This window comes from Anser brachyrhynchus (genome assembly GCF_964034855.1).
Source record: "Anser brachyrhynchus genome assembly, chromosome: 8".
Classification (NCBI taxonomy): Eukaryota; Metazoa; Chordata; class Aves; order Anseriformes; family Anatidae; genus Anser; species Anser brachyrhynchus.
Window position 1 is genome coordinate 1,348,622 of NC_137702.1, and position 12,522 is coordinate 1,361,143.

Genomic DNA, 12,522 nt, shown 5'->3' on the forward strand with positions numbered 1-12,522 from the left:
GGAAAAAAGTCAAGATAGATATAAAAATATTGCCTGTGCTAGACATGTAAAGTCTGCCTAACAGATCTACCTTACCACTTATAAAGAAATAAACAAAACAAAAACCACCACCACCACACCAACAACAACAAAACAACCAAACAAAAAACTAGGAAAATAATGCCAGAATTTAACCAGATGCCCATTGGTAGTAGGGCAATAGCAATATATCCTTTTCAATAATCTAGATTTACATCTAGTTTGAACACAGAAGCTTTTGATTTTTACTCTTTTAGGGAGAATATCAGTCTGTATTTGGAAGGTCTACTGCCCAATAGTACATTTATTGAAACTAAACATCCAGAAAATAGGCACCAGGACTCAAACTGTGGTCAGAAATGAAGCAATCATACCCACAGGCTGCCTGCAGAACCCAGCTCCTGCTGCGTGATTTAAGGTTGACTCACGTAACACAGAAATTGTTTCCTACAGTGTGGGCAGCACAAACACGACTTCAGTATTTGTATCCACTGGGAATTTTCATTCAGCTAGTTTGAGGGAACTTCTCAGAAACAACTAACTGGTTGGAAGAGGTGTACTTTCTAACAATGTGTGCTAACACAAACAGAAGTGCTCTGCAGCTGAAACTCACAGACATCAGTAAAATCCACTTGCTGAACAGCGAGAAAACATAGCGGTACTTTTTATCATTTACTTAAATCCTCAAATAAAATTATTAAATACACTGAGCACCAGAGTGGTTGGATTAATCACACAGCTCAACCCATTTCATGGTTCTTACAGAAGTGTCCAATACTCAGAGCCATTCCGATAGCCTCAGACTGAAGTACAGGCCTTAAGAGTTCACAGTCCCAACACAAAATGTATTTGGCAAATGGCTTCAAAAACATCAACACAAACACTGCTAACCTAACAATTTTTTAACCACTAGGTTAGAAAGGGCCTCGTTGTGCACTCATACAGAAAAACAGCACTCCAATTCGTTTGTATCAGAGGTGAGACAAAGCCAGCTAAGCTGAAGCTGCAATTAAGAGTGGGAAATGGAGAAGAGGGTAACAGAGGTGTGAAAGCTGTTTATCCGGACTGAAATGGGAATATTGCAACAACAACTTGAGCACCTATTTCACGGTCACCAAGTTACGTGTGCTCACACACTCATACACTTCATATTTGTCAGAAAGACTCATTAACTCCTGGTTCACCATCATGATTTTAAAACAGCAAGATATACTTGCACCTCTGAGGCTCAGAGATGCTGGCGCCCATCCCTCCCCGCATCGGCAGGGTCGGGCCCCACGTGAGCAGCCCTTCACGAGCAATGTCTGGCCTCTGGGGTCAGCGGTGCCAGCTTTTGTCAGGATGGCTCTGGGCAGGTAAGAGGAAAATAATCAAGTCCCTCCTGTCAGCTAAGCAAGCTAAATTGCTGCTGTGAGAAGACACGTGCAGGACTTAAAGCAGTACAAAGCTACCTGTGCAAAGGACCTGAGAAAATCCAAAGCGAACATGGCTAAAAAAAAATAAAATGGGAGACTGAGAAGACATCCTTCAAAGAGATGAAAGCATGTCCAAATAAGGAAAATAGAACAGAACGGTTAGCTATAAAAGGCCAGAAACTATCTTCAGAAATATTTGAAAAAAGGCATAAAAAGCAATAATAAATCTTTCTTCAAGCACCTGAGGAGCAGGAAACCTGCCAGAGCCTATGGAAAGGATATAAAAGGAATGCTCAGGAAAAAAGAAAAGAAGGTCACAGCAGAAAAACTAAATTAATTTTCTGCATTTGTATTCAGAGCTTGGGCAGGCTCCCATGCTGCAGTGCTTACCCACAGAGAATCAACTGGGGGATTTGTCTTAAGCAGAAGTCTCAATAAAGCAAACCAAATGAACAGCACAAAATTGCTGAGATGAAATGGTACTCAGGTAAAGAGCTCTAACAATATGCACGTATGACACACAAAACCTCTCATACAGTGCTTCAGTGCTAGATGACTGGGAAGCGTATAACTACTGGCACAACAGCTTTTGAATTACTCCAGGATAAGTCTAGGAAACCACATATCACTGGCTGGCATCTGTACCAGACAAATTAACAGAAAATCTTCTAAACAATAACGTAAGGGAAATAAAGTAAAGAGAAATATGACACACTGGGAAAAAATCAAGTTTTTCTGATGAGAGGGGGTGACTCAGAAACCTCCTGGAGCCATTTGAAAGAGTCAAGAGTACAAGAGATTTGGACAATATAGTCTACCAAAGTGGAAATTCTTAACCTAAGCATCTATGTGATGAGAGAAGGTCTTCGTGTAAGTAAATAAATGGCTGCAGATTGGAAAAAAATAAAATTAAATGAGTGGGTGTAGGAGGAGGAGCTGCCAACAGAAGTCAGGCTCTGGGCTGGGGCACACGCTGCTGAAGTTGTTAGTAAATGACTCAGAAAAGGATGTTAATGAAAAGAGGTTTTCAGTAACCAAGTTTTTCAGGCCTTGCCAGGTGAGTGTCAACCACTGCCACAGACAGGACTGAGGGCGAGACAGGTCCTTGTAGGCACCTGAGGGACTCTGGAGGTCTCCCACCGCAGTTCTCCAAGTGGCTCTCCCTTGGCAGCCTCCTGTTCTCCCATATCTTCCCATCCAGGTTGAACCAGAGCATTATTCAGCAGGACAGAAAACTGGGAATTACATCCCTCCACTCTGAGAAATAACTCAAACACAGAATAATTAAACACTGAGGCACAAATTGCCTCATTCAAAACCCATTGAAGCTAACAGGAATCTCTCCACTGAATTTAATTGCTTCAGTTTGGGTGCAAAATGCCTGAAAACATCACTGGCAATTGAAAGCCTTGCCTCTAGCTCCAAATACATATTCAGTAGGGTAGCATTACAGAACAGAATGCTACACAGCTATTGGGAGCTGCGGTCTATTAAACATCGCCCTGAGCTATTACACTGTGATATTACATGTCACTACAGCGACTAAAGACCAAGGAGACTTTTATCCAAACAGAATAATATAAATTATATTGCTTGATTCTTCAGGTCAAAGAGGGCCTTGTGATCAAGGTGGTAACATAGTTCAGGCTTAGGAAACTTAGTCAGAATATCACAAATGCTCCAGAAAATTAACAGAAATTAAAGAGAAGAAAACACATTTTTCTGGTTTTGTTGCACAAATTAATGCTTAATAAAATATTTGCAATATTGGCTAGAGATTTCCAAACACTTCTAATTTCCCCAAAGCTCTTGGAAATAGATATCCATAACAATCTTTAATCAAACTATTTTCAGTATATAAAAGTAGCAGTAAACCTAAGAGGATTTTCTGAAGAGAAAGTACTGCTGACAGAATACAGCAACATGCTGCAGCATGTTCATTTGAAAACTACGGTACATCTCCAGACCACTATGATACAGCAAGACAATGTTGTTTTAAATGTTTGGTATGCTTGTCAGAAGAAATCAGAAAACTCTTCAAAACGTTTTATGAATAATGCTTCACTAATTTCCTATCAGGGAAATGCTGGGGAATACAGTGATATGTTTAGATCTGTTTTAAGTGCTGTAAAATTATGTTGACAAATCCAACGGTCAAATGAGAGCTCTCATTTTTTAATGCAAGATGTATTAAAGATTGACATTTTTGAGATCTAAGCTCTGGTTAGAGAGCTACCTTTCAGCCAGTGGTCATTAGTATTTACTTAATCTGAGGATTTTGTAAATAACTTTTGAACATTCTGCATTCAGTTGCTATGGATACATTTTACAACAGTCTTGACCCATTGACTGGGTAGCAAAAATAGTGCTATGGTAAACACAAAGCACATTTAATTGCTATTTATGCCAAAATGATAAAAGTTTCCTTTAAAAATTCTTTATGTGCATATATCTGACAGCACAGAACAGGGAAAAAACTTGATCTGCTTTTTGATAACTTTTTGTTCCACATTTTCTAAGTTGCACTGAGCATGGTAACAGTTCTGAGCAGAAGTTACTTGAAATGGTCTTACAGTACATTTCAAAACTGTTTAAAAGCCAAAGTACACTATTAAAATTTTTATTTACCTTCCTTTTCAGGTCTACTCTTACATCAGAATTACTGAACAAACTACCAGCATAATTAGGTTACCTTATCCACAGTACGTCAAATAAACTGTAGGATAAGAAAGAAAGCCTTCAAGCGCCTAGCCGAAAGACCTCCATCACCTGGTTTATCCCTAGAGCGTAAAATGCATTCCGCTTTACATTACTGCACTTGTGTTCCTAACTGCAGGTTGTTCTCTCACAGGCACAGTGTTCTTGTCACAATTACCGTCATACAACCCCGTGCCGAACTTGGAAGCCTCCCTGGTTTCCCTGTACAGCCCAAACGTCAGCGTTGGTGCGCCAGCTCTGCCTGCCGGGTGCAGGGACTTGCGCTCGGCCTCGGCCTCGCCGCTGCTCCGCAGCCTCCAGCCCAGCCCCGGCCTTCCCAGGCCCACTCCAGTGCCGGGAGCGGCAGCTATGGCCCGGCAGGTACGTCTTTGCCTGAAAGAGGGCAAATTCACCACTCTAGGAAGCGGGGTGTGTATCCTCTACATTAGTACTCCATCACAGGCATCAACTTTTGCCCATCTATTACACATTTTTGTTTGTTTGTTTTGTTTTGTTTTTTGCTTGCAGAGAAAATTGCTCCAGAGGACAAAAAAGTCCAGAAATACATAGATCTCTCATTTTTGTCTCAGCTCATGCAAAAACGACCTTGCCATCTTTCTTCCCTCTTACTTTATCTTTTAATACAGCTATTTGACCAACAGTTTTAAGGACAGCGTTTGCACAAGCAAAAGCTTTTATTTCCACTCTCAGTAGTACACAGCAAAGCCTTCTGCCACGGCGCGGAGCAGAGAACAAACACACCTGCGAATAATCTTTCCCTTGGTTACAGGAGCCACGGAATTTCCTCACTGTCAGAATCACGCAGGGGGAAAAGTCACGCCTAGCCACCTTAGCAAACCTAGTGCTGCTGAAACCAGAGGCTACTACCCTTAGGTAGGAGGTCTTCCAAACACATGCCGAACTTGACAATCGCCTGGTAAGCACCATGTATCGCAGAAGTAACAGAGCACTGATCATTTTTATCAGTAATAAGTACACGCAAGTCCAACCTTGCTGCCATTGACCTCAGTGAAAATGTATCACCTTCAGTAGGATTATCATCAGACCAGAAGTATCAAAATATTCCATTTGATTAAAATTATTCTGTTGTGGAATTCCAATTCTTCAATCCTAGCGCACACACAATCCATTTATTCTGACAAGTACCTTCTGTGCACAGAGACTTCCCTTCTAAACGAGACCGGTATTTCAGAGCTGGCCTACATAACATGCATACACTGCAGCGTATGTATGGCATTTCAGATGTTAAAGGCCTCAAAGGCTACGGATGTGCCCTCCCAGCAGGTCTTATTTTTAAATGCAGATACACCCTTTGGGAGCAGACTGAAGGGGCTTCACAGGAAAAAAAAAAAAAAAAAAGTGTTTTCCAATGATATCAGGAATATATCCTTTAACATAAAAAATAGCTTTCCTTTAAAAAAAGAAAAGTGTTTTGCCTTTAGTTAAATGCCCACAGGAAGTAGTGAAAATATCATTATATCCCATGTAGGTGTAAAATGCCTGTACATCAGGTTTTAGTAAACGCATGGTTGCTGAACAAAGTGCCCTTTTTAAATGAATTAAATAACAAACAATTTTGTATCAGCAAAGTTGCATAAATACAGTCGATTCACCATCATCATAACTCTCATTTATAATGGGGACATATGACCTCCATTTAGAACAATTCCCATATCCATGGATATTTTTTCATTGGTAAGGATCCCTGTCACATAAAACATTTATATAATGTTGGTCTGACTGTAAAAATGTACTCCCTGCTTTATGCAGTGGTACTTCCTATATTCAGAATGGGAACCCTCAATTTTATTTTTCATTTCTTTACTATTTCCTTTTCAAAATACCATTTAAATGTTGGTCAAATGACTGTAAAGCCTGGAGACATACTTTTTTCTTTTTTGTAAATAATTCAAGAAATGGTACCAAATTCGACATTTCTTCAATATTCTGATGTTACAAGTTTCTAAATAGTATTGCAAATGACCAAATACACTTAACAACTGTACGGATCATATGGGGAGATTTTTCTACTGAGGTTATACTGAAAATGTTTCCAACAAATCAGATTACTTGTTGATGAGGAAAATACTGTCACATAATCGCTGGCCAGGGTTATCCCATATTTTGTTTCTCAATTCTGTTTACATTTAATATTTTAAAACGTTACACTGTAGAGCTGGGGTATGGAGTTACAGTCAGCTACTGTACCAGTCTCCATCTTCCATTATATGCTTACTTTTTGCTAAAAACCTTCAGTAGAATTTCTTTTAACAGTAGAAAAAATAACTGAACACAAACAGCACCGTTGCATTGCTACAAATGAAATTATTTTGCACTTTTGGAAATTTCAACTGAAAGTTACATAAATATTCAATCACTTACTTTGGTAGAGTTTTCAAGTGATTCTCCCTTAACTCCAAAATTCTCAATTTGACAAGTCTAGGAACATAATAGAAAATAATTAGTTCATTCTATGAATTAGTTCAGAAATCCATAAGAATGATTTGAAACTACTTATTTCAACAATACCAAAAAAATGAATCTGCTTAATGCATAACAATAAGACGTCTAGCTATTGATGGATTGAATATAAAATGCATTCAGAAACAAATAGCTTCATATGTATGTAATTTTGCTTTTATGTTCTTATCTGGACTGTTCTGAAAAACTGTCATAACAACTCTAAACTATTTTTACTGATAATTCAAACAAGGCAAACAGAGGAAAAGTTAATTACTCTCAAACATTTCCAAATCTATGAAAGGATAAAAACCTGCTATTCAGTTCACAACTGTCGTTTGCATCTTTTAGCTTTGATTTCTATACCTCCACACAGGCAGACTAACACTACAGAACAGATCTCCATTTAACTTACTGTACTTTATGCAGAAGTAGGACATATGCCTAAGAGTTGGCGTGAATTAGAACCTATATACAACAGTGCTTCACAATTCCATGTCATTTTGCAAACTCTAATTGGCATTATTTAAGCCATGTGAAATCAACTGCTTCTGCACAACTAGTTTGTAACTGTGTCATTTCTAAACAGAGATGTCGCATCAGAGTCACACCATGTACGATTTTAGGCTCATAACATCATTTCTAAATGTCAGGAAAGTTTATTGAGGAACTTTATGGGGAATTTCAACAACTCCATTAATATTGCCTTTTATTTTACTCTACAGTGCAGGTCCTTTAGCGCCATAAGTATATATTTGTATGTGAGGAAAGTTAAAAAAAAAAAAACAACAAAGCTTTAAATAGTTCTCTGTTGAGCACAATACCAGTTTTCTCTTTCTTAAACCCCAGTCTTCCCAATAATATGCTTTTCTAGAAAGCTATGATTTTCCCTTTTTTCTTCTCCAAACAAAGCAGAAAACATTTTAAATCCTACATTTGCACTTAACCAGGGCTTAAGGGAACGCCTTTAAATGAGAACTGTGGAGAGACGTTTATGTGATGCTCAGGAAGGCTCCATTCCTGACTTTATTCACATAGCTAAATGAGACTATAAGAGATTAACTGACTTTTTCTGTAGCAGAAGAGATAAAGAAAGCACTAAAATTTGGAGAAGAGCAATAACAGAGATACAGTTAAAGCGCCACATGTGGTTATTAAAAAAAAAACAACAGTGTAATTTCTGTACGTTAATGTTGGAAGCTTCAGCAACATGACAAGGATTTGTAAAGGCAGGATACCAAATAGATGATATAGGAGCAGCATAATCATAATGGAAGAACAACCACACCTGGAACTAGTGTCATTTCATTTAGATAAAATCTGCATTTGTAACAAAAAGTGCTTTCTGCTAAGAGATTTAGAATACTAGAAATGTCCTTAAGCATCAGTGATCACTAGACAAAGTACCAGCAAAGCTTCAGAAGAGAATAATGAATATAAATTTACCATGAACAGAAACACTACACATCTGATAAATTGCAGGGGTGTTTCATGCATTTATTTTTCCTTGACATTTGTACGTGTTGTCTGATTGTGAACTGCAAAAGCAGTCTTCAGATTTACTCTGATACTCTAAACACTCATCTTCAACTAGGCATTTTCTGCTCCAGCATAACACCTAGCCTGAGCCCTGGGTCAGTGATGGGTCCACCAAGCAAATGCCAATAAAGTAGCACATTCCACTGCTCAGTGCCTGAGCATACCAATGTCATTTCCAACACAAATTATGTCACTTCAGTGTTAATTTTGGAGTGCTGTGATGATATTCCCAGGGGAACAGTGAGATACACATGTGGGTAGCTAGGTGGACCAGTAAAAAACTACTACTACATGAATTCTGTTAAAGCATACATTTTGTCCCTTAACCCTGTCTTCTGGACAATATAGTCTACCAAACTGGAAGTTTCGTTACGCAGCTGGACAGCCAGACGGCAGAAAGGCTGCCCATTCCCGTTCCCTTAGCAGTGTAACAGAGGAGGGATAAACTTCGTGCTTCATCCAGACTCGAGCAGTGGAAGGATCCACTCTTAAATGGACACGTCAAATTGTCTTAACTTTGCTTTTTCTGCCCTTTGCTTCATCCTTACCTAACACTTTTTGGCTCAGTTTCTACTGTATTTATTTTTACTCTCATTCCATATTCCTTCTGCTCTGCTGTCTTTTGAACCTTCTCCCTTGTTCTTCCTTTTATATTTTTGCTCTGGTTGCGCCACCATGCTCGGTCATTCCTTTTCTACTGTTCTGATTCACGACATTCTTTCCGTTCATTTTTCAGTAGGTATAGGCCATATTGTTATTTTCTGCCCTTCCCACAATTTAATAACACATTTGATCAAGGACAGGCCTCTTCTCCAATTTCTATTTCTCTCTACTTTTTCCCTAAACCAGCGAAGTGCTACACTTCATCATAAAATTCTTGCTGACATAAAATTTTCTCCAACAACAATCATTCATCAAAATAGGGCTGAAGAGCGAAAATCTATACCTTCTGCTGTTTAAAAAAATAAAAACAAAATAAATACAGTTTTTAAATGGTCCCTTAAAGCCTCAAGTGAGTTCATACGAAAGAGCAATGTGCTTTGATGACTAATTCTTACCTTCCAAAGTTAGCAGGAAGAAACTCCAAAAAGGCATCATTTAGATAGAGCTGGGTCAAATTTAGAAGTTGTGTAAAGCCATCTGGCAGCCTAAAAAACAGTTAGAAGCTTAGTGCTCACACTGAAGTTGCTATGGAAACAATAACAATGTATATTTAGAAAGAGAAAGATGACTTTCTCTCTCACCTTCTTTTTCTACCCAAATTATCAAAAACTTACTGAGCAACTTTTTACAGACATTTTTGACTGTTCTCATCTTTTCCACATTGCTATAACCACATCAAATTCAAATACTTTGCACATTCAAGTTATATCAGCCTTTTCTACATTCCTAGCTGAGGCTTTTAAGCCAAAGGTGTTTTCTTTCTTGCTTGCTTTTTTAAATATTTAAAGTTTCATCCTTTCATTTCCTTCACTCCATTTTGTAAATCATGAGATTATGAAAGGGATTGATTGTGGTTACTATCGCAAGTTTTTGGCAAGAAAAAGGATTGCTAAAGTCCCAAGCACGAAATTATGGGAAGCGAGGATGCAGCACGGCTTACTTCCCAAACACATCAATTGCCAGCCCCGTGTTTAAAGGCTGCACCACACAGACTGCTTTGCCAATGCTTTCTTCACCATTTGTTACAGAGCACAGAGATCTTTTCATAGGTACATCACCTTGGATTTCAAACAATTAAAAAAAAAAATGTAGATTAATCCTGCAAATAAACTTGACACTGGGTCTTTAAATTCAGTTCACTTTGCATACATTTTCTGCACTTGCAGTATACAAACACAAGCTACTGATACTCACTTAGATACTGGATTGACACTGGCTTCAATAATTGTTAAACACTTACAACATTTAATATTTTCTGGAAAGTCTTGAATTCCTAAAAAATATTGAAAGTATTATTATACACACATGAAAACTGTTCAACTTGTTTCATAAATGAGTTCTTTTGACATTTTCAAATCAGACTTAAGCTATAACAGGAAAATAAATATTCTAGTATTACACTCTAAAAGATATTTAAGCAGTAAATAAGTGTACCGCAACAGCCAATATACCCTGTACTAAAAATACTGTGTTAATACGTGGTTTATGTAATCTTCTAGAGTTAGAGTGACATCATTTGTACTGATATTTGTGCCTTTCATTTCTGTCCCAGCTGCTCATCTTTTTCTTTTTTGCCCCCCCCCTGGAGTCTACATATATAATTCTGAGAGTCTCTAGGATTATATTGATAATAAATGCTTCAAAATTTCCAAGAGTGCCTAAGTCTAATTTTCAAAACAAAAACACTTAAGTTCAGACATGCAAATGTTTTTAACCGTGTAAATATGTAAATATCTATTTTGGAAATGCATGTCAGCAAATCGGTCACTGGCTATATAAATCCAGGTAGCTGTTTATCTGCACCTTATATGCTTACATACACTAGCAAACCTGGTCCACAAGAGCTCACTCAGTACCAAGCCACTTTGGAAAGCGGAATGGTTCATAAGTGCAATGAAAATGGTCCCCTACTCCTATTTTTAATGCTTATCAGTCACAATTTGTCATGGTTTACTATACTAGAAAGACCTCTATTTTTTTAAAAGGAAAATAAACTAGGTAGATATCTGCCCAGACTTGTCGAGTGCCAGATACGAACACAGAACATGATCCAGAAAAAGAGCAAGTTTTCTAGATAGAAATCTGATAGGAATCAAAATTTCCTTATTGCTGTTCATTTATTCATTACAAATCTTTAAAATACTTATCTTTTTGATCTCTTACCATTTTTACTGATATCAAGTTCTCTGAGATTAACTAAGCTAGCAATAGTGGTTGGCAGACTGGAAAGGTCATTGTCAGGGATACTCAGTTTGCGTAAAGCTTGACAGTTGAACAGTTGCTGTAACATAAAAAGATACTTTACAGAGTTTCACGAAAAAAACAGTTTGGGATCATTACTTAAATACTAAAGTAACAAATACCACAAAACTGCTTTTATTACATAAGAATTCAAAAATACAATAATATTTTGAAAAGCCATTATTTGAGAAGACGTTCCAAAGGCTGTTCAGTATCACAAACACAGCTCACGCGTGGTTGAAAAGAACTACCAGAATAGTATTTGGTAGCAGAAATATTCAAAACCTGTGAAGCTTTCTGTTAAAAACTGCACAGTCATTGCAATCAACATTTCGAAGGAAAATGATATTTCATAGGTGTGATAAAAAATGATTTTTTTGTTTGTTTTTAAAACAATTGCATGATAAATTTTAAAATATTTTGAGTGCATGCAGACAAAATTTGCTATCTTCAAGAAACAAAATATTTTGTCATTATCAAAATGATGTTCTGTAAATCTGTAAATCCCCATGCCCCCACCCCAAATTGAGGATATGATTCTAATTTTTAATTCTAATTGCTAATCCAATTTTTATAGTGTCTGAATTTCCACTGTGAGAAAAAAATTTTCCTTTCAGCCTGAAGTAATCAATAAATCCTATTGAAAGCACCTATTCAACATATCTGCTTTCCTCAAAAATTATCATAGAGCACAACACGTACAAATTAATAAAACTCATATGAAGTGAAAATAGTCATGAGAAACTATTTCACATTTAGGTGCTTCGCATCGCAAGGTTATTGCTGCCTTGGACAAAGAATGGGCAAGGTGTATTTTTTAGATAAAGCAGAAATAAATGCCGGGCTGGGCTGCACAAGGAGCTGCTGAACGAGCCCGCTCTGTGCCCGCCGGGTGCAGAAGTGGCCTCTGCTGAGCTCCTCAGCGCTCCTGCAGGACACGCTGCAGATACGAGTTCGCCACCGGGCACCAGGCAGCTCAATTCCCTTTGCAGGCATCTCGGAAGCGTTCTTCAAATGGCAGCGCTACGTTTGTAAGAGATTTAGTCTTTCCTTCAGACTTCTGTATCAGAATAAGCACTCATCTACAGGCTATCTGAGAACGCATAACAATTTGATTGCCTCAGCCAAGTATCTGGAGGGGAGAAAATTAACACACAAATGGTGTGCAAATGCCAGCCTGGTACTTCACTCTAAGTAAATTCTAAATCATTTTGAAACTGCATTTTTTTCTGCAGTAACTTTCTATTACAATCCTTTAAAAAGAAAAGCCCCTGCTTTTTCTTCAAGACAATCTATTCACAGAAATCCGAGGGACAATCACACGAAGGGGAACCACGAGAACAAACAAGGCTCACAACAAGAAGTCCTACACCACAACCACCACCACCTGGTACCGGGCATGAAAGGGCCTATCGATTGAATAGCACCTTTCGACATGCCTTTTTATTGACAGTTCTGCTTGTCTGAT

General features: G+C 38.0%; 1 protein-coding gene across 31 annotated transcripts in view; it reads right to left on the bottom strand.

Annotated features, from left to right (window-relative positions):
• Positions 1 to 12,522, bottom strand: part of LRRC7 (leucine rich repeat containing 7) — a 181,828-nt gene that overhangs the window by 81,293 nt on the left and 88,013 nt on the right. For 29 of the 31 annotated variants that reach the window (XR_013954202.1, XM_080601781.1, XM_080601779.1 and 26 more), the window contains 4 exons: positions 10,977 to 11,094; positions 10,008 to 10,086; positions 9,209 to 9,298; positions 6,534 to 6,590 (listed from right to left, as the gene is read on the bottom strand). Coding sequence is in view for 30 of the 31 variants with exons in the window: in XM_080601781.1 (XP_080457907.1) it covers positions 6,534 to 6,590; positions 9,209 to 9,298; positions 10,008 to 10,086; positions 10,977 to 11,094 (344 nt within the window). In the remaining variant the exon portion in view is untranslated. Of the gene's footprint in view, positions 1 to 5; positions 4,524 to 4,546; positions 5,484 to 6,533; positions 6,591 to 9,208; positions 9,299 to 10,007; positions 10,087 to 10,976; positions 11,095 to 12,522 lie in introns of those variants that run through there. The other 2 variants (XM_080601788.1, XM_080601790.1) reach the window with 2 other exon arrangements.